The 23765-nt window shown below is 40.3% G+C and overlaps 2 protein-coding genes across 2 annotated transcripts in view; both read left to right on the forward strand.

The window, feature by feature from the left end:
* Positions 1-11191, forward strand: part of ADAMTS18 (ADAM metallopeptidase with thrombospondin type 1 motif 18) — a 77146-nt gene extending 65955 nt beyond the window's left edge. Inside the window, exons 18-23 of the mRNA XM_075188997.1 lie at positions 53-179; positions 1994-2198; positions 3845-4036; positions 5404-5616; positions 6582-6729; positions 9101-11191. Coding sequence (XP_075045098.1) covers positions 53-179; positions 1994-2198; positions 3845-4036; positions 5404-5616; positions 6582-6729; positions 9101-9234 — 1019 coding nt within the window. The 3' untranslated portion in view covers positions 9235-11191. The remainder of the gene's footprint in view (positions 1-52; positions 180-1993; positions 2199-3844; positions 4037-5403; positions 5617-6581; positions 6730-9100) is intronic.
* The window catches only part of LOC142104373 (uncharacterized), a 388681-nt gene that overhangs the window by 351662 nt on the left and 13254 nt on the right, over positions 1-23765 (forward strand). The window lies entirely within an intron of this gene.

Raw genomic sequence — 23765 nt, forward strand, 5'->3', positions numbered from 1 at the left:
CGAACAGACTGATTTAAATATTTATTTTGCATTTCATGTCATTTTTTTTTAGGTCAAATGACTGCAGAGTTTGTGTGCTTACAAGACCTTCACAGTCAAGTGAATTCCACCTTGTGTGGCCCACTGAGCAAGCCTCTTCTTGAACCGAAACTATGCAATGCTCAACCTTGTCCAGCCTAGTAAGTGTTCTCCATGTGTGCAACTGCCGCATGGATACAGCGTTTACACGGAACTGTGAGGGCTAGGCTCTAACCATGCAGTGGTAGGGTTTAAAACTTTACTATTTCAATCAACAGGATAGTGATACATTGTACAGTTACAGAATGATAGATACGTAGTATAGTGATACATTGTACAGTAACAGAATGATGATAAATAAGTAAGATAGTGATACATTGTACAGTACTAGAATGATACATAAGTAGGATAGTGATACATTGTACAGTAATAGAATGATGATATATAAGTAGGATAGTGATACATTGTACAGTACTAGAATGATACATAAGTAGGATAGTGATACATTGTACAGTAATAGAATGATGATATATAATTAGGATAGTGATACATTGTACAGTAATAGAATGATGATACATAAGTAGGATAGTGATACATTGTACAGTAATAGAATGATGATACATAAGTAGGATAGTGATACATTGTACAGTAATAGAATGATGATATATAATTAGGATAGTGATACATTGTACAGTAATAGAATGATGATACATAAGTAGGATAGTGATACATTGTACAGTAATAGAATGATGATACATAAGTAGGATAGTGATACATTGTACAGTAATAGAATGATGATACATAAGTAGGATAGTGATACATTGTACAGTAGCAGAATGATGATATATAAGTAGGATAGTGATACATTGTACAGTAATAGAATGATACATAAGTAGGATAGTGATACATTGTACAGTAATAGAATGATGATATATAATTAGGATAGTGATACATTGTACAGTAATAGAATGATGATATATAATTAGGATAGTGATACATTGTACAGTAATAGAATGATGATACATAAGTAGGATAGTGATACATTGTACAGTAATAGAATGATACATAAGTAGGATAGTGATACATTGTACAGTAATAGAATGATGATACATAAGTAGGATAGTGATACATTGTACAGTAATAGAATGATGATACATAAGTAGGATAGTGATACATTGTACAGTAATAGAATGATGATACATAAGTAGGATAGTGATACATTGTACAGTAATAGAATGATGATACATAAGTAGGATAGTGATACATTGTACAGTAGCAGAATGATGATACATAAGTAGGATAGTGATACATTGTACAGTAACAGAATGATGATATATAAGTAGGATAGTGATACATTGTACAGTAACAGAATGATGATATATAGGTAGGATAGTGATACATTGTACAGTAACAGAATGATGATACATAAGTAGGATAGTGATACATTGTACAGTAACAGAATGATGATATATAAGTAGGATAGTGATACATTTCCACTCCCCACAAAATAATTTACATTCTGAACCAGTCTTCAGGTCTCATTTTATATTTTAATGGGTCCCAATTTGTGCTGTCATGTTGCATGGAGAAGAGCTCACTCTGACCTATGTAGTGATAAGTCCCACACATACAAAAGTGGCACATGTGATGAAAATAGCCCTATTCTTCCTTCTCACTTCTCATTTATTAAAGCCATATATAAGGCTAAACTGCTCTGTATTTTAACGAGAAAACATGAAATGTTGCATTTAATGAAAGGGGTGGCTTTTACGTGGCAGAAGGTTGGAGTTTGCACTGTGCACCTTTTCAGATATTTCTGAATTTCCGCACACCTTGGTCCTCTTCTAGCAGATTTGTTTCCCACGAGCAGAGAGTAGGTGGACCCCTTGATGTGCACTGGACGGTTCATCATTATATGTAGATATATATAACTCATACATTGTGCCGTGTCCTAAGCAGGTGATTTTATTTGCAGCTGGTCGACGAGCGAGTGGAGTTCCTGTAGTGCGTCGTGCGGTGGTGGTCAACAGACGAGGACAATTCAGTGTGTCCAGAGGAAGACCATGCAAGGAGAAGAATTGGTGGGACACTCAAACTGTCCAGTGAGCACTCCCATCCAAGTCCAGAAGTGCAATGTCCAGGACTGTCCAGCAGAATGGAGCACAGGACCTTGGTCACAGGTACGAATGGAATGTTGACTACTGTCCTGCAGAGGATTATGTTCTAGAGCTGCTTAGGATGGATCTCGCTATTCATTTGTAGTGAGGATAATTTCAACGATAATCCTGGATTGGCAACCATCCTCCTGTAGTTGTTTGCTTGCTCTTCACTGTTACAATTCCTGCAACGGCAGCTTATACGTAGAGAAACAGTTAACAGCTCTGTTTTTGTTACTTTTTTATAGGCTTAGATTTTGACCAGGTAAATCAACTACAATGCATTACCTTGGAATTTCATAGTAATTCTGGCATTTTCTATAGTAATCATCCGCCTTGTCTTTGAACTTTTACATAAGAAATGGTAGCGTTGTATGCCAGTGGTAAATGATATGAGAGGACAACAGGTCCTGGAGAGAAACTCTATGGGGCATATTCAATAAGCTTTCCGGTTCGCGATAACGCGCGTTACCGCGAATCCTGCGCACTATTGCCGTTAATACGGTAACGCATTAACGCAGATTTTCGTACGCAACCCTATGGGCTGCGAACGAAAATCCACGTTATTGCGGTACCGTGTATTGACTACGCGGCCCGTTCCGGCGCGATCTCGCGAACCGGAAAGCTAATTGAATATGCCCCTTTAAGTGAAATTAGTAAAAATCTTTATTCAAAGACCAAGTAAATTGATGCTAGACTCCTTGAATAATACTGAAATATTGAAATGCAGGACAACAAATAAGAATGGCTTGTTTAATAACATTGTGCAAGCTGTAGAGATATTCTATAAGCCATAGCAACCAATCAGATTCTGTTGTTTGTCTAGTGCAGCTTAGAAAATGAAAGCTAACATCTGATTGGTTCCTTGGGCTACAGAACATGTCTGCATATAGCAATATGCCAATTAACAACCCAGAAGGTGGCAAATAATTAAGATAAGCATACAGTATAGGGTGACAGGCCACAGATGCTCAGGTTGTAAAGGTTTCCCACTTTGAGTACATTTCAAGTAATTCTCCCTCTTTCACTATATTATTATGGTGGAGGGGGATCCCGACAATAACATATAGCCATTACCACTGGTACTGCTTCACGCTATCCTGATAAGTAGAGAAAATTGTGGGGCTCCCACGAAAGGATCGTTCGCCGAAAGAAATATGATAAGGAAATCTTTTTTATTTTTAAAGTAGAAAACCCCCTTTAAAAAGTGACCTTTATTAATTGTTGCATTGGTGTTTATGTTTTATTGCTATCTTGATTAAGCACACAGAGGATGCAAATCTGGCCCAATGAACACACCCAATAAATATTCATGAGTAATAAAGTTGAATTAATAGTATGCTCAAGAGCACCATAAACTCTATTCCCCACTGTCTTGTAATAAACCAGGTCTTATAGCTGCCAGTGTCTCAGTACAGGTGTAACAGCCAAGCTGACTGATTTGATGACTGAGACATTGAATGAATAGATGCATTGGGGAAAAAGATTAAGCTAGGGAAAGCTGAAAGTTGGCTTGTTATAAACCCTGATAGCTGGGAAGGTTGGGGGAAGGGGATCACCTCTGGTGTATATTCATGTAAGTAAGCCATGATAATGTCATGTTGATTTAAACATTGTCTATGAGCTATGCATTTTATCGTCTGACAGCTTGCATTCTCTGTCTACACTAGTGTTCCCGATCTTGCGGAAAGGGAGTTAAGAAACGAGAGGTTTATTGCCGAAGTGTCAACTCGGAGAAATATAAAATACTTTCAGAAAACCTATGTGCAGCCAGCTTGAAGCCGGAGTCCGTTGAGAGTTGTACGTTAGCGCGCTGCCAGAAGAATGACAGACTGCAGTGGGTGATATCTGCGTGGACTGAGGTAACCTAGACAAATAGTATACATCTATAAATATATTGGAAAAACTTCAACTCTGACTAGGGTCAGAGTGCCTATTGTTGTCATTTTAACAAAAAAATGCCATTCACAAATAAGCAGAAGTTGATGTGGGGCTGTAAGAACTTGCAGACAAAGGGTGCATTAGAATGTCAACTGCTGCAGAGTGTTCTTTAGAACAACCAACTCCTGCATGAATTATTGCACATGAATAAGATTAACAAGAGAGGTCTGGGAGGAGACTATGTGGTACAGACAAAAAGAATTGTGTGCATTCATCTCTAATCTTTCCATTAGAAAAAGAGATAAAAAGTCGAGGCCCTATCTTATGCTAACTAATCTTCTCTTTGTTACCGTTCGCTCTAACTGTCGTAACAACAGCCGGGACGTCACTTTCGGGACCGCCTGGCAATGGCCAGGACACTGCTTTAATCAGCGCCATGTCCTGACAACACTGGACAGCCCAGCTTCTAATAAACCTGTGGGTTAATTAATAAGCTAGGTATTAATCATGCAGCCCCTGGGGCTTTTTATGATGCATCTCTCTTCTCTTCCCTGATTGGCCAACTTGTGTATTTAAGGCTGGGAGGGCTTAGTCTCCCTGACGGTTATAGCGTTGATTTTGTCTGTTGCTGACCTGTTCCTGTTCTGTTAGCCGTGTTCCTGTGGATACTCTGCCTCTCTGCTATTGGACCTTCTGTTGTGACCCCTGACCTGTTTCTGGATTCTGCTTACGTTCTGATTGCCCTGACCCTTAGCTTGTTATTCGGATATCCCTGCTAGCTGCCTGCTCTGACCCTTTGGCCTGTCCTTGACTACTCTGCTTGCTTCGGGCCTCTGACCTCGGCCTGCTTCTGACTACTCGCTACCATCTGAATTCCTTACTCCTGCCTTTCTGCTGCGGTATTGTTTATAAACTTGCACTACATTAGAGTTAAGATCTGGGAGCATCCAAGTACCTGTGAGCACGTCAAGCTTTACGGGAAAGGCGGTAGTTCTGCAAGTTAATGACAAGACCCGCAAGCTGAACACTCTCTAGCAAAATGTTACACACCTCTCCAATGCTTCCACCTTCAGGGGGTCTGCTGTATGTTGCCATAGAAATGACCAATGAAATTGTTACTTTTAGTCTTCCCGCCTGAGTACTGTCCTGCTATGAAAATTGCTCTAAGAGATTTAGGACGGCAGTGGTTGGTTATGCTGGTTGGACCTTGCAGAGCAATAACGTTCCCAGGTCTATAGGTCTTTCCGGGCCCCCTCCCCTTAATCAAGGCTGTTGTTGAGATTACCGGCTGATTAATTTCATACTATTATTTGTGTTATTCACACATTTTCCTTATTTTCCGGCACAGTGCTCAACAACATGTGGTCCTGGTGTAAAGAAGCGGGAACTGAAGTGCGGAGAGAAGGATACTGACGGCAGACTTGTCACTGTTCCTCAGAGAAGATGTCGTAGTGTCAGAAAAGTAAATGTACCCCTGGAGCAGCCGTGCCATAACAAACCATGTCCTGTGCACACGCCGTACACCGCCTTGTCCGGATGGCATTCTTCTCAGTGGCAACCAGTAAGTTGTTGATAAAAGTACAGCTTAGCTCTTGGACAGCTGATTAGATCAATACTATTTGTAAACAGGATACTGGTAGTCAACCCAATGAAAAATTAAATTCAGATGACGGAATGTTCCACCTAAACCTGTTTTGCACCAGTCATGCTTGCTGAGCAGTCTCTTTGGTTCATACAATCGCGGCTATTACTAATTTTTCTTGCATTTATAAAAAAATATTCCTGGTGATACTGGTCGGGAACGTCAATAGTAATTTAAGACTTCGCCGGGCCAATCTCTGTCCGAGTCACCTTGCACCTCTATATATGCACTTTTTTGTATAGTTTTACTATTGAGTAGGCAAAGTTAGTACTTTGATATTTCATCATCATCATCATCATCACCATTTATTTATATAGCGCCACTGATTCCGCAGCGCTGTACAGAGAACTCATTCACATCAGTCTCTGCCCCATTGGAGCTTACAGTCTAAATTCCATAACATACACATACAGACAGAGAGACTAGTGTCAATTTTGATAGCAGCCAATTGACCTACCAGTATGTTTTTGGAGTGTGGGAGGAAACCAGAGCACCCGGAGGAAACCCACGAAAACACGGGGAGAACATACAAACTCAGATAAGGCCATGGTCGGGAATTGAGCTCATGACCCCAGCGCTGTGAGGCAAAAGTGCTAACCACTTGGCCACCGTACTGCCCCAAATATTTGAAGTGGTTGGCCAAATCCATGGGGTACTGATTAGGCAATGATGTCATTCATGCTCAGTTATATTCTATTACATGGATGCACCTGTGCTGCACTTAGTACATCAGTGTCTATTTATTGTTCAAATAGTTGTTAGTCAATAATTCCTAACTCACTGTACCCCGTCCTCCATAAATGTCCTGCATTATGAGATGAATTGGCAGAGGTAGGTGATACAACATATATATTAATGTCTATAATTATTTATCTCCTTTCTAGTGTACAGTAACATGTGGCGGAGGTGTTCAAGTACGGAGTGTCCAGTGTCTCCATCAGGGTAGACCTGCAGTGGGATGTTTGCCTCATCAGAAGCCACCAAATTCACAAGCGTGTAACATAAACTTCTGCCCTTCTTCAGGAACACAAGGTATCCAATTAACAACATTCCAAGTGGTCTACTATAATTAGCTGGCTATGTATTGTAACAAAGGGAGGCAATTAGCTGGCAGTCTGCAGAGAAAGGATGTAAGCAGAGTAACATATTTTTGCAACATTGGACATAGTTTAAAGATAAACAGGAGGAGGACATATGTGTAACAAAATGATAGTTTAAAGTGTAGTTTACTTACCTGTTTCGAAGGTTCCTGTTCCCGCAGCTGCAGAGTCTGTCTGTAGTAAGACTAATCAAACAGAAGCAGCTGAGACAACTCCCTTTTAAAGAGAAGGTGGCAGTGTCACATGTCCATCAAGCTAGGGTGTGTCAGGTATAAAAACCTGTTTGTTTCTTTGTTCAGTATGACCAATGCTAAAAAAGCTGGCTGGTGTTTAGATAAAAACACCTTTGATCCACTCATTGTCTCCCATTGGCCAGAGAGCTTTTACTACTCTGCAAATGCCGCCATCACAGCGCCTTAGGGATGCCACTGGTTCCTTGCAAATTGACAAGCTGCATTCTGGTTCATCCTTCAAAAATGATATCTTCACTGTGTGTACTTTATGGGTCGCCTTAAAAACTAGCCAGTAACGTGCATACCTTCTGTGTTACTGTACTGTGAAAGTTTGCAGTAACTGCAATATGATATGGTAATGATGTAAAGTCGTACAATAGAAGCACAGTGTATGCTGTAGGTTTTGGATAGTACATGTTTATAGGTCCATATGTTTTCTACTTTGCTATCCACGACACAATTATAATAAATATGAATTTGAATTCTCAATTAGTCCACATCATTATGAAATCTGGCTTGCATAATTAAACCTATTTGACCAGCCTCATGGTGAATCTGAACACCCCTTCTAATAAGGGCGCTCTAACCTCTAACAATGGTTTTTGTATCTGTGTTCTGTTTAGGAAAACAATTAAAACATAAGGTAATTCTGCTTACAGTAAGGAAGTGGAGTGGCATGCAGATGGTGGTAGGGCAGGAGTTTTTACCGTATATTGGAGGACAGAGTATAATCTGAAAAAACAATAGATAGACTTCAAATAGCCTCTGTAACTATTGTCTGTAATAGGTACAGGAAAGGAATGCACAAACAGCTAAATTACATACATATCTCTTTATAACTCCATTTGATTAACTATATGGAAAATTAACAATATTAAAAATTCAGTTTTGTTTGCTATTAAAAAAGTTATATAACAGTACTGAAAACTATTTAACTATTTACCTGGGGATCTGATGTTCTGTTTCATTTTGGTGTGTACCCCGATCTATAATGATCAAGCAATGCTCATGGTAAAGTTGGCACTTTTTTCAAACAGTCAACATCATCATCATCATCACCATCATCAACATTTATTTATATAGCGCCAGCAAATTCCATAGGGGGACGATTGGAGAGAAACACAGTATTAAACAATACTGGGTAATGCAGACAAAGAGGTAAGAAGACCCTGCTCGCAAGCTTACAATCTATCGGATGTTGGGATTTGCCATCTCTGTAAATGTCCCATCCTTGTGAATGGGATGTTCATGGAGGAAGGGAATCAACAAAACGGTTGCCTATTTGGACCAAACAAGTGTCAGAACAAGCAATTAAAGCTTTAGTGGATTACTACAGACATGGCATGGAAGGACTAGCCAAGTTAGGGGGAATGCTAGATCAGTGCTGAGCATTATGCAGTTTAATTGTATAATGTTTTGAACTCCATTCAAAACTTTGAGTTGAATTTTGAGTTTAATTTTTGAGTTTGAAATTTCAAACATCTGTCATTTTTCTTAGCGATCCTCCAACAAATCATTATCTCCTTCTCAATAGATTTCAGGTTGGCAAACAAGTATGGCTGCCAGACAAAGACACAGGCTCACAGATCTCAGCATGTCATGTGATGACAGACAGAGCTGACAGAGGTGTTCCAATCCCTCTCTGCTCATTACATCATGTGTCATGTGACTGTGGTTGCCATGGTAGTCCAGAATTAAAAAAACTTTAATTGTAGCCTGAAAAAACCAAGGAAAAATGGTCAATACTAACATTCTTCTTATAACCTACCATAGTGATTTATGTTAAAGAAGAAACCACACCTGGGGGTAAATGTATCATACCCCAGTGTTTTCAACTCGCGTGAGATCGGCGTCTTCACAGCTAAAATTTAAAGGGCCGATGGCTTGTAAAGGCAAAATTGTCTTTACAAGCCACCGCCCCTTTAAATTTTAGCTGCAAAGACGCCGATCTCCCGCGAGTTGAAAACACCAGGGTATGATACATTTACCCCCTGATGTTTTCAGGGGACTGCTGCTTTAACAATGTAAGAGCCTAATAAAAGCAACATAACATGTCATTTTGCTTTACAGAAGATCCATCATGTTTGGATTATTTCAACTGGTGCTCCCTTGTCCCTCAACATGGAGTCTGCAACCACAAATTCTATGGGAAGCAGTGCTGTAAGTCGTGCACAAGAAAGAAACACTATAGTGACACTGGATGACTTCTCAGCAATGCCAATTTTGTTATCATCACAGCACAAATTTCCTCTGTACTGAAATTCATACAATCAAAAAGTTAATCATCTCTGAAAAATTGTTTGATCTTCCAGCTGGAAATTTTGAGTAACAGAGAAGTTCCAGATAATCAGATTTTCTCATATTTAATGCTCACAGATGCATTCCGGCAATGAACATAACAACGCTTAACCGGAGTGAAATTGCCATTCTGAGAGGCCTTCAGGAAACAAACATGGTCACTCACAGGTACAGCAGGAGGAAATGTGTGCCCTTAACATGTTGTTCCACGGTCGCACTTGTCAGCATAAACGTCCTTAAAGAAGCATTTTAAGATTTCGAGATTTAAGAAAGTGACTGCAATGATACAAGACTTTTATACTACTGGTAGACAGCTTGTGGGATGAAGGACTATCCGAACTTCTAGCTGAACATTCTACAATAGCTGGTTGTCCATTTTTGTTGCGCAGTGGGTCAAAGTTGGTGAGACCAACATGGACTGTACCTTAAAAATAAATAATTAAAGCCATAGGTTTTCCAAATAATGAGCAAGTTACTCAACTGCACCCAACCAATGGTTCAACTGTTGGACAACTAAACAAGAAGTCATGGACATCCATATTGGTATTTTGCAGCTGGTCAGACAGATAGTTCCTCATGGAATTTTGAGATCTGGATTAATATTCTTTGTATGGAAAATACTACAAACACTCAATCAGCCTGAATAGGAACTGTAAAGATTGTTCTCCTATGGTGCTTGCACCCTCGTGGTATGATTATTTGGTCATGTTATGTTGACTTGACGATGTAAAAAGAAAATATATTATCAAGACATGGTGCTTTTTCCACCTTGCTGCTGGAAAAGCGAGGTTGTGATCTACTTTTAGTTTCTGCATCACTCAGATCACTTGTCCTTCTTTGCGGTGCTAATTCAATATTTCTTTTTATTTTCTTGTAGTAAATTAACATAAGATACAAGGAGGAGAAAGAAATATATTCTAGGGAGCATTTTAGATACTGTACTGTACGCTGGTTTTAATTTGTGTTTTTCTTCATCCTTGGTTATATTATGTTTAAGTCAGTAATATCATTCACTGAGTGATGAACTTAATTGACATATCGATATAGAACGACATAAATTTTCCGTAAAAAAATGGTGCTATATGTAAAGAATCACATTACCTGGCTGCTATGTTACATGTTTAGAAATGCTGTGTATTGTGACTATGTTGTTCGATTACGTAGTAGGGAAGATGAGTAAGACAGGTTATTGAAAAGTCCTTTCAATGAGTAGTGGAACATTGAAGTTCTTTTGGGACTTTCGCTATTTCCAAGCTCTCGATTCTCAGAAGTTGAGTTTGGCGTTTGCCGACTGGTGAATTCTGCAGGAGGTGAAGACATTCTAGGGCTACTGGATTGATAAACTTTCATATCCAGTGAAAGCCTCTTTCCAGTGCTGAATTCTCACCATGTCACTTTAAATTCAACATTTATTTTAAAACAAAGTTCTTTCAGTTGGCAAAACCCAAAACAATTTAGACATCGCTGTGCTCTGATATAATTTTATGAGGCGTGGCATATTATTTTTTGGGATTTCTGCTTAATCCCACAAGTTATCATTGATGAATGACATTTAGTTTAGCTGCAGCACTAAATGTTACATTTAAATCTATGATTACTTAACTCCGCACTAATTCTAGACAGCGGTCAGTTACAATAAACATCTTGGAAAATGGAAGAAGACACTTTTTGAGAAAACTGTGCTTTTATCTCTTTCCTCTAGTGCCGTAATTTTACGTACAAGTTAACACACACAACAATTTAAAGGAGCGCTCTTACCGATCAATTTATTTCTAAACGTTATGTGTAAAAAAAATTGAAAATGTAAATGATCATTTATTTACTGAGAAAAATGAATATCATTTTGATTATATTTAGGGGTTTGCTCTATTTGTGGATCTATTTTAATCACAAATCATGAACAGTAGCAGAAAGAGTCATTTTACGTACCGCAAAAGTGCTCAACCTCAGCACAAATCTTCTTTTGTGATGTTACATGATTACTTTTTGGCGATTGCTTCTGGTCTTAGTGCATGGATGTGACAACCAAGAGGAGGAGATGCAAGAGTTTGCACAAGCCGATGGGAGAAGTTAGGCATTTGGATGATTTTCCTTGAATTCTCCATCACCTCCGAGGTTCTGGAGATAGGGTCTTGTCAGACTACTTGTAATGGGATATATTTTGCACATTCTAGTTGCCCTTCTGCAGAAACTGCATTTTTAGACACAATTCCACCTATGTAATAAAGATCTCTAAACACAGAAGAATTGCACACGTAATTAAGACTGACTCGATCACCCCACGCTCTCTTGATCAATTTAAGAGATAAATAAACCGTGACCAAGCAGTATTTTAGGACAAAAAAAATGTACATGGCAGTCAATTAGGCACACTTCCAGGGATAAACAGACCTCAGGGGCATCAAAATAAAGGGTGCAGGAGGTTTGACAGCTATGGGGTCCGGAGGTGAGAGGTGCTCGTCTATGCCAGTTCATCGCCCATAGGAGACCCCTGCTCACCCCCTGAGACGGCCCATGATGCTCTTAAAAGAGTAGGGCAGAGGTCTTCTGAGTGTCACATGGGTCAGACTGCACATGCTCAGAAGAGGCCCCGCCCTCTACTGAGAGCGGAACAACGGAGGCCAAGTAGCAAGAACAAACTCATCGGAACCACTACCAAAATTTTGCTAGGAAGCCCAGCGAGGCATTGCTCCTCCCCTGAATGACCCGTAGTGACAATTACAACTTTCAAAAACATCCTATCCAAGAACTAAATAACAAGAGGGGGAATGTAAACATTTTTATTGTTTTCAAACGGAATGTTTAAATAGATTTATATTACATTCTGTATTAAAAATGTATCTTGATCATTTTCATTAGAACACTTTTCTCATGATAGACACTGTAAGAAGGGCTTGATTTAAAAAAAAAAAGCAGAAAAGCCCCAAATCAATGCATTCCTTACTGTAAATTATAAAGAAGACACTGCGGAATTGTGTGATCATCTAAAAGTGCTAAACTATACACCAATTCTTTTATACAGGTAACATAAAACCAAGGTGACTCCTAATATCCATAATAATTTATAGCAGAGGAGGCATTATTCCTTATAATACACAAGGTTTACAAATCAACACTGAAGTGATGACATTCAAACTCACCATTTATATAGATATTATTTACAGCAGTTTCTACATATATTAGTATCACTTGTGTATTATATATTAATAATAATAATAATAATAATAATAATAATAATAATAATAAAAACATACAGACCGGTCTGTGTTTTTTAATCTGTAGTGAAAGGAGACGATAAACCTTTAAGTAAATAAATGTATAATAATTGTCTTGTTGTTTTATATATGAATGTGTGTTTTAACTCCTGTGGCACTAAAGGAGGTTGGTTCTTTGAATGTTTTAAAGTGGAGTAAAAAGATGTCAAACATATTATTATGATGTATTATAGCAAAAATCGATGTAATATTTATTTTATGTTTTATAATAAATGCTTTTTGTTTTATTATGTTGTACATTTTTCAATAAAAATATCTTAAATCCTGTTGAAAGTCTATGTATTATTTTTTTTTATCGCATTGATAGCCGTAAATATTTTAATATTGTCAATTATTACAGCTGTACTGGTAGTTTAATTGGCTTTTGACTAATTTGGAACTGGTAGGTTGGGGTGACAGGAAAATTAGACTGTAAGCTCCAATAGGACAGGAACTAATGTGTCTGAGGTGAGATTTGTTGAAGCTATGTAAGTAAAGGATAATAATAATAAGGTAGAGACAGCAGTTTGTAAGCGTATAAAGAAACATTAAAAGGCAACTAAACACAATGGAGCTCATTTAAAGTTGTGCATTCATCCGTTTTTCCAGCATACTTCGAGTGCGCAGCAAAATTGCAACCGCATTTAGTTTTTGGCGCATCATTGAGTTGTGTGGAGAGGTGAAACTGGCGTGGACAGGGGTAGGCAAGTATTCGGTTAATACCGTAATGTTCCATTAATTGGGATACAATTAGACATGGATGCATCCATAGATGCGCCTTTTAGAAGGGGTTTCTCTCGCGTGTGCCGGAGGACCGATGCAATGATACGTAATGATGACTATCGGCAGCAATATTTAGCCGTTTCTGATTGGCCCTTCCAGGTGATCGTACTTAAATCATTAGTGTGGCTGCTGTTGTCCACATTTTACTTATTTGACATTTCTCTTTGGACTAATGCAGGAAAGGAGATTCCAATTTGATTGACAAAGGTGAAAGCAATAGATGTTTTTATTTCATTTAATTACATTTCATATTGCAAAGTTTTACTTTCACATTTATTAATGACTGTCTAGGCCAGTGGATTCCAAACTTTTTCAGTTCAGTTCACCCTTAGGGTCTCCAAAATTTTTTCAAGGCACCCCTAAGCCAAAATAATTACCAAGTAGTCCTCCGCCTTGCTTACCATTGGCCCTGGCCGAGGCACCCCTGTGAGATCGCTGAGGCACCCCAGGGAGCCTAGGCGCACAGTTTGGGAACCACTGGACTCTAGGCCATATGTGTCCAAGTTCAGTCCTCAAGGGCCACCAAGAGGTTATCCTGACCTTTGTTTTCTCTAGACTATGCTCAGTTTATAATTTCCTTAACACTCCTTTCCCCCCTCTCAGATCATCACCTTATTAGTTACTCGCTCACCCCCAGTTCTTTAACCTCCCTGCTGTCAAACTCTTCCAGGCCTCCTCATACCCGCAGAAATCTTAACTCTATTAGGAACGGCTAAATAATGCTGCCGATAGTCATCGTTTCGTATTGTTGCATCGGCCCTTCAGCTTATTTCTGGATGTCTTCAGATGTTGATCAGTGTTTGTTCCGCTGTGCTGTTTAACGGTGCATTTCCCAGCGCGTTGTGAGAACAATCACTTAGTGTAGGAAAACACAAACAGGGCACACCCCAAACACGCTTCCCCTTACTCTGAATGCTAAGATATAGTTGGGATGAATACAAACGAGCTACCTCTGTGCTAATTGGTCAGCTGATCAGAAAGAAGATACCCAACAACAATAATTTGTTTTGTTAGGGAAGATGAGGTCAGGCTACTGTCATAATTAATGCATTTCACAAAAAACACCTATTGCTGGAAATACTGTTGAAGAAAATCCTTGTGAGCCACCTCGAATGGAATATATATGTATGTATATATATATATATATATATATATATATATATATATATATATATATATATATATATATATATAAAAAATTTTGCTATTAATAAGTATTATAATATATCTAGTTTTACAGTTTATCATGTTATTTGGTTATTTGGTTAGGTTTTTAACCAGTAGCCCTCGGTACTTTTTAATTGCAGGCTCTGAGTGACTCTTTGGACTAGAGATTTAGACACAGGTGTGCATAAATATACTTCTTCCATACATTTATTTATATTACCTTGTAGCTAAAATCGAGCTCCATCATAGTATGCAATTTGCATTTTGGGTTGAGTGGCACTTCCAGAAATCAATATTATATTTACACTATGCCATAGAAATACAGGTGCAGAATAGCAACTGTTTGTTTTACATAATATCCAACATGAAAATGATAAGCAATTGAATATCTAAAACTGTAATTGGTAGCCTCGCAGATGTTAAAAGCATTGCTGGTTGTTTATTTACGAAGTGGCAATGTACAGTAACTTATTTCTATAATCAATGGAATGTTTTTTTCATGGTTTTACTGAAAGAAGGATCAAAGATAATTAGTGGCTATCTTTTTAAATCCACATCTTTTTTTTTAGACATTGTATATTAGATAAAGCATATATTATGAATTCCATGATGTAATTTTATGTCATGTTTATATATAAACTCGTAATTCTATATTTTACTTTTATGCTTTTTATGCACATTTTACCGTGTTTTTTGATTACCTATTGTATTCAGTCTTTATCTCCTGTTCGTTTGTGTGCACTCTGTTTATTAGCCAATCAGATCATCAGAATGGAGGCAAGCAGCAAATCACAGACTAAGGGGGAAATTCAATTCAGCACGATGTGCCCCTGGAACTGTCCTCCGCAACACTCCAAGGCGATGTCCGTCCTGAAATCTCAGCTCACTTTTCCTTGCACCCCGCAGAATAATGAGTAGAGATTCCTTACCCTAACCGGTGGCGATGTCCGGAGGCACATTGCGTTGAATTGAATCTCCCCTATGAGTAAGATAATGGAAGGAGCAGGGTCTCACTTCATCCCGTTCATATATTCACCTTGTTTATGGTTTGTTTCTAGTAATTTTGTAAGACATTGCGTAGCATCACATATAGAATTGCATTATTTGATACAGACATACGTATATAACCCATTTATATAGTTTACTACATATACTGTTGCTTAGGTGGAGGCAGCAATTTAAGGTTTATATATTTAAGTGAACCCCTGAAGCTTTTATTAACAGTTATCCAAGATAATCCTCCACCAGATGTGACAATGTTTTTGGTGTTGCGCTCTCTTGTAGTTTCCTGAATCTGGTAGCAGTTTACTGTACACCTCAGAGGGCAATAGATAAACTAATACACATATTATAACTTGCCTGTCGTACGAGGGGAAAGTTAAGAAGACAAAAATGCCAAAAATTGAGACTAGTCCTGAGGTCACTGGAGCCCTAATTTTGTTTAATGTGAGCATAGTTGCTCTGCTCTGTGTTAAATGCATGTTTACTTATTACTGTTTAGTAACAATTGTTTATATAACGCCAGTATAGCATGCATCCATTTACAATTGGGAACAAATACAGGAATAAAACAGTATATTTGAAGAGGAAAAGAAGGAGCCAGTCTCTGTGTTCAAAATGGATTGGAGGCAAAGCCGTTTCACGCGTGGGCAGATGCACTGAAGACTGGCTGGCGTATTGGCATGATTCCTCTTACAACCGCCGTCCAGTATCGCCGGGGAGCTGAGCATCACTCAGCTGCTATGGCAAAATTTCATTTGTAGTTGGTGGCGATGGGAGGCTTTCGATAGCTGCGATGGTGCTTGCGGAGGTGTTTTTTCTGGATACTCAAAGCTGGTGTAGAGTCCTCTTTGTCCTATACTTTTAATAATAGACATTTTACATTTTCAGCTGCACTTGGGAGGAAAGCACAGGCACATATTATAAAGAGAGTCCAGGGAAACGGAAATCTGGCGGCTGGAGCCTCATTCCTCATGTAAAAGCCTCATTTAGAATTGGACATAAGTCCATTGCGCCAGGTAAAAATACAACTCGCGTAACATTTGTTGTACTACACACGCGCACAATTAGCATTCATATTTTTAATTGTGCGTACCTCATCCTTGCGTCAACTTGTGCTTGGAGAGGTGTCACTAGGGTGGTCACATGTCATTTAGAGATGCATCTTTTTTAACTTAAGCCATACTTGCCAACTCTCCTGGAATGTACGGGAGACTCCCGAAATTCGGGTCGGGCTCCCGGGAGAGCAGGCAAGTCTCTCGCATCCCGCAACTGCTTGCCCAAAATGACGCGATTCACGGTGAATCGCGTAATTTTGGCCCGCCCCCGTGACAAAACAGCATTTTCTTCACGGGGCAGGGCCAAAATGACACATATGGCCGCGCCCCGCCTCCTCCCGCCCTCCAGTCACACCCCTCTCCCGGTCAGTACTTGCCGAAAGTAGGCAAGTGTGACTTAAGCTGCGCCTTTTAGGAGACCCATAGACCTGCAATTTTCTTTGTATTTATGTTGATGACGTATTATAGCATCAGACGCATCTACATGCTAGATTTCAAGTTACATGTATGTTAGCATATGTGTGACTCGAAATGCAGCCACAAACCTGCAGTTTTGCCATTTTACCTTCAGCTCTAAATGAGGCCCATGGTGAGTGCAAGAGGAAGCTGTACCCTCCCTTCCTTGTATATTCCTTACACCTGCTGTCAACCACGATATTTATACAGTGACTGCAGGAGGAAGTGCGTGGTGATATCTATCAATGAGCGCTTCCTCCTGCAGTCACTGATTCAGGAACATGCTAACTTTCACCTGGAATGGAAGCAAACAGGGAGCAATAATGTAAGCGGCTGAAATGGGTGCAGGGGTGCTCCTGTTTATAATGGAAAAGCCTATATCTGACTTGAAAAAATCGACACAGGCAATCCTTAACTATGTCACACTTGTGATATTATTGGCTGAGTCAGGTAATAATGATTAGTATGCACACATGATCAATATCAATTCTCGCAGAAGGACGAGCGCACTAGAGAGGTTAACCATTACCAGTGAAAGAAAATCTTTGCAGCTCATCAGCAACACATGGTCACACTCAAGGCCTCCCCTCCCATGCATGACAAACATTTCATTTCACGTCCAAAAAGGATGTGGTATTAATATGCCTGTTTCTCTTAAATTCTTTCCTGGGATATTTGTTTGGTCATGCCTAACAGTTATGAAAGCAATGGTAGCATTAAGGCTCGGTAAAACAGCATAGAGGCAGCCTTTGACAGAGAGCACCTGGGCTCGCTGTAGGCACCATTTCATCTTACAGGTAATGATGTGTCTTCTGTAGACCTACACAGACATCTAATCAATGCTGTAATTGTTCTACTTATACTTCTCTAGGTACAAGATACGGAAAGACACTTGGATTCAGATTTGTTTCAGTCAGTGGGTTGAGACAGTGCACATTTATATTGAGCCGAAAGAAAATTGTGTGTACACATTAAGCAATTGAGGTCGATATTTTATTGCGATGGCTGTTTGCTATTGTCCAGATTAATTCCAGGGCGTGCTGTCTCTCTGCTGTAATGTATGAGTTTGCTGTTTTATAATACAAACATGTTTTAATATGGCTGGATTCTTCTTGTGCTTTTAAAATGATTGATGAGCTCTGAGAAGATTCAGCACAGGAAGCCCACATTCAATAGTTCTTGCTTGGCTCCCTACCTGAGTTCAGGTGGAAAAAGTAACATATGTTCAGAAAGCTCAAACGATAAGGTCAGTGGGGGAGCACTTACGCAATTGCCTCTAATGATGTGTATATAGTAGTGTTCTTCCTCCTCTGATGACAATGTGATATAATTGGGAGCCACAGCGATGCTGCTGATGACAGTTCTGTTTTCATTTTCTCAATGAACTTCAGTAGCCTATCGAAGGTGCTGGAATTTCTTGAACAAGATCAGGCAGCAGAAATCGCTATCATAGGTTGCGCTGCTGTTCCACGCACCCGTCCTCCCCTCTCTTTACCCCAACGCAGAGACTGGAGTGGGTTCTCGAGTAGGTGTAAAAAAATTAATGTGCACTCAATAAAATAGAGGGAGCGGAGCAAAAATAGAGTGGTGAAACTATTATGGGCCCAGTTTTAGAGGTCGCTTGACCAAATGGGGACCCTAGCCTAAGCTCCGTTCGCAATATGACCACCCCTGGTGGCTAAAACCACATAGTAAGATTTATGCTGTGATCAAACATGTCCTGGTGGATGGAGAATAAAGAAGACCTTAAAATATAAAAATGTGACACTGGAACCTTGAGAATGGGCCTGTAACTCTCCACTTCTGGGTTAGGCAGGCTACAGCTTTCATTCTGCAGGGCTTGATAGGGTCTCAGGTACTTCACTGATAGTGGTGGTTCTGAGGCTGTCACAAAAAGATGACTGGAAAGGAAATACTTCACTTGGTTACTCTTTCTCACAACTGAATAACAGGCTCAAAGTGAGGGCGGGAAGAAGCTGAGTCTAAGACGCTGGGGGCCCGGGCATCTGCCAGTGAGAAAAAAAAAAGTTTTTTTGGGCCCAGGGTCCCTGATCGCTGTCTGCAGCCTTGATGATTATTCTAGTCAAATGAAAGCATGGATGATAAGCTTACAGTGAAGATCAGTGTGTCAGTAAATAGATTCACGGTGGTGGTACTATACTTAAGAGACCAATCCTTACTAATCCCTACAGCCTTATGTCAGAAGTAAGCCAGTCCAAGGGCTACTCTGTCATATGACACAGCAGGGCATGCAGAACTTTAATTCAGGAAGCCAATCTCCCCATCACCAGCATCAACCACACCCATGTTTTTGGTTGAACACATGAAAAGACACAAAGAACATGGCTTTGTTTAATGCTAATAACTGCAACAAGACACAAATCAGCAACAAACAAAATTAATATAGTCATTCAATATCTAATTTAAAATCGGACTGATCTTAAAGTGAAGTACGGTATACATGTTTGCATAATTAAAGTTAGATAATATAATAAATATTATTTTATTTTATGGAGCTCTGTTTCACCTTTTTATCACATTGCCAGAATAAGTTAATCATCTATTTTCTGCTGCTGAAAGTATTGGGAGATATGTGAAATGTCATGCTACCACCTGGTGGCTCTAGTACAACATAACACTTTCAGTGATGTAAGTTTAGCAGCATGGTGGGGATTATATTAATGGTTACACATGCACGGTATGGTAGTAGACAGACAATAACATCACTCTACTGCTCAGTGAACCACTGATTCTATTAAATAATTAGAGGGCAAATTAAATTAAATTAAAGGGCAAACATCTCTATTGAGGGTAAAAAAAACACACCAAGTAATGTCTTCATGTTCCTTTGAATTAGAATTTTGTTTTCGAGTTTTAAGCTTCCATGGTGTTTTTTCTGTAGCTGTTCACATACGTCTGTAGCCTTGGTGACTCATGCTACATGGATCCTAATCATGTAGTTAGTGCGCACAGCGAAATCTAGGTAATGGCCCGGCGATGTCTTTCTTGCCTCCTGGGCCCTTCTCTCTGCCCTCAATATAGCGGGACCTTTTCTGAGCATATCTGACGCATGCTTTTGAGAGCAGAGGGGAGTCAGTGGGGGGGAGCGGGGGCCTTGGAGGTGGGATTAATCTGGCATTTCTGGCCTCTCCTCAACTCCGGGCCCTGTAGTTGTCTCTCCCCCTGCATCCACTATAACTCATACTGTTCTTCTACTGCGAGGCCTGGACGATGGGCACCTGGGCCCAGGTTCCACGCTCAGGGAGTCTTATTGTGACAGCATTATGGTGTGTATCAGATGGATGTGCCTCCACAAGCCAGGTGCCTATTAAAGGAAAGGAGGCGCAGGAGTGTCTCACTAAACCTAAGTGATATTGGTGCAGGTGATATGTATGATGCTGTGCTGGAATACAGTTACTCACAGCAGTGATAATGCTGGGACTCCCTTCACCCAGTGTCTCCTTTGGAATACCGGGCTGTAGTCACAAGGTAGACTAGGGACCTCTTCAGGACACAGTTCTTTTCCAGAGTGATGGTGGGTTCCAGCCAGCGTACCTATGACTAATGCTTAGTGTTCTGCAGCAGGAGACTTCCCCAGGCAGGGAGCTCAGGCTGCATGTCTGCTTGAATGACACACTGAAGGATTCTGGTAACTGGAAGTGTGGGCTATTTTGGTGCTCCCCCAACTTTAGGAGCCTAATTGGAGTTTGCTCTTGGCCAGGCTCAGGGGAGCGCAGCTCTAAAACGGCTAGGGATGGAGCTGGGGATTGGAGAGCCTGTTAGATGTTGTGTTCTGGGCCTTGACTGTGAGAAGGTTCAGGAGGTTCAGTGCGCCCATAGTGGTAGACAGGGGGAGGCAGTAAGCCAATGGGACAGGTAGTGGATGAGGATGGACTACATATTATTATTAATTTTTATTTATAGGGCGCCACATAGTATCCGTAGCGCCGTGCAAGGACAAACAATGGCACAGTACAAGGTGAAACAGCACAGTACAAGTAACAGTAAGCACTATAACTCTGGGGGCTCAGGCACAGCATGAAAGAGAGGGAAGGAGTGGAAAAGTGAGTATAGGCAGGTAACTATGGCCCAAGAGGGTGGGCACGGATGACAGGTTGAGAGTCACTAAGGGGAGCGGAGAGGAGGCAGAGGGACTGAGAGGAGGTGAGCTGAGTAGCTGGAGAGCGCAGTTAAAAGTGATGGAAACGGAAGGTAGGAGAGCCCTGCTCAAAGGAGCGAACAATCTAAAGGGAGGGGAAGACAGACAGACACATGGATGAGGCGGAGAGACGGGAGGAAGGGGGAGAAGGGAAGAAGGGATGAGAAAGAGAGGTAGCCGACCGGTGGGAGTTTAGGCATGGGACTGGAAGGCTTTAAGGAAAAGGTGGGTTTTTAATGTTCGTTTGAAAGAGGACAGATTAGAGGAAGTGCTGATGGAGCGGGGGAGCTTGTTCCAATGGAGGGGAGCGGCGCGGGAGAAGTCATGGATACGTGCGTGAGAGGAGGTAATCAGAGGGGAAGAGAGGCGACGATCGTTGGACGATCGCAGTGAACAGGAGGGAGTGTGAATAGAGATAAGGTTAGAGATGTAGGGAGCAGTGGAGTTGGCGAGGGCCTTGTAAGTCAGAGTGAGGAGCTTGAAAAGGATTCTGTAGGGGAAGGGGAGCCAGTGAAGGGCTTGGTAGAGTGGGGATACAGAGGTGGAACGGCGAGAGAGGAAAATAAGCCTAGCAGCGGCGTTAAGTACAGATCTAAGGGGAGCGAGATGAGAGAGGGGGAGGCCGATAAGGAGAAGGTTGCAGTAGTCCAAGCGGGAGATAATCAGAGAGTGGACGAGAGATTTGGTGGCATCCTGGGAGAGGAAGGGCCGAATGCGGACAATGTTGCGAAGCTGGAAACGGCAGGATTTGGCAAGAGAGTGAATGTGAGGGGCAAAGGAGAGAGAGGAGTCGAGGATGACACCTAGGCAGCGGAGTTGGGGAACAGGGGAGATAGATGAGTTGTCAACAGTGATGGAGAGGTCAGAGGGGAAGGAGGTACGAGAGGGAGGAAAGACAATGAGTTCAGTTTTAGCAAGATTGAGTTTAAGAAATCTAGAGGACATCCAGGAGGAGATGGCAGAGAGGCATGCGGATACCCTGGAAAGAAGGGAGGGAGAGAGATCAGGAGAGGAAAGGTAGAGTTGAGTGTCATCAGCATAAAGGTGGTACATAGCCAATGTGTTATGTTTCCTGGGCCAAGGCCTAGATGCTTTAAGACTCCTTGGGCCCAGCTGGTGTTATTAATGTGGCAGCCCAACCTTAGAAGTGGAGACAAGACTCTGCTTAATTGATGCCGCTCCAATTTGTTTCTACATGAACTTGCAATGATGGAGTTAAATAATAATAACAGAAAAGATTATGTTTGCACCGAAATGTGGATGTTACTTGGCCCTTGGACTCACATAAAAAGATGCAATAAAAGGTTTTTAATAGTATGAACCACAATGTGGGTGTAAGCTTGATAACAAATATTATATGTCTAATAATTTCACAAATATACTATTAGAGTGGGAGCTAATTTTACTGAAAGATCAGAATGTTTGGAACAAGGCACTCGGATCCACAGTAAGGCTTTAAAATCAAGTAAACTTTTATTATTTATTCATTTAAAAGATTTTGCTATCATGACCCGTTTATTTTGCGGAGAAATATTTAGTTAAAATAGAGTGTTTAAAAATGTTCCCAAGGAACCCGTTGGATGGACCAGGGGAAAATAATTGTAATATCTTACTAATTATTCACATTTTTTACACTGATCACTATTAACATGTATGGAGTATCTTTATTTCAGAAGTATATATGATATTAGTCTACCACAACTGAGCTTATAGTTGTAATGTTCCAAATATTCTGGTTAATATCGACCCTGGATTAATAACTGTAGTTCAGTTATACTGTTATATCTACTCACATCATTAATAGGTATAAGTTACACCTGTTATTGTTGTAAGTGTCCCTTTATATGTCTTCCTATCAACTTTCTGAAAATATTTTCGTATATATGAAATTAGATCAGTATAAGTGTCCCATCACCACTTCTTAATCCATTTTATCACATATAATTAGAAACAGCACTTCAAAATTCAATTATTTTGTTACTAAAGAATAGAAAGAAATATTCTTACATCCAACAGTAGTGTAAGCAACCCTCCTTTAATACCCCTTTCATACTGCAGCCGTGACCTGGGTTTTAGCTACAGTATGAATGACTCCAGGTCTAATTCCCTGGTCGGCTGACCCGGGTCTTTGGGTGGGGTAATTCCCGGGTCCAACCCGGGAAACCTGCACTATGAACGGTGAGACTCGGGTTTTTCAAACCGGGTCCCACTGACTAGTGTAAAAAAGTACAAAAAAAAAAAAAGAATAAAAAAAAGTCTTATCTTTGTATTTCCTCATCACTGACTGTCCGGCAGGTTACATGAAGAAATTATGTCATTCCTATTGGCTAGGGAGAAAATTATGCATTTAAAGCAGCAATAGCAGACCCTACGCCTGGATTACATTATACAGGCATAGGGTCCGCTATTGCAGCTTTAAATGCATAATTTTCAACCTGACCATTAGAAATGACGTAATTTCAACCGCCGGACATTCAGTGCGGATGAAATACTACGAGTCTAATGGTAAGTTGACATTTTTTTTTTTTTGTAGACATACTGAACCCGGTCGACCCAGGAAT

Source organism: Mixophyes fleayi, chromosome 10 (genome assembly GCF_038048845.1).
Source record: "Mixophyes fleayi isolate aMixFle1 chromosome 10, aMixFle1.hap1, whole genome shotgun sequence".
Taxonomy (NCBI): domain Eukaryota; kingdom Metazoa; phylum Chordata; class Amphibia; order Anura; family Limnodynastidae; genus Mixophyes; species Mixophyes fleayi.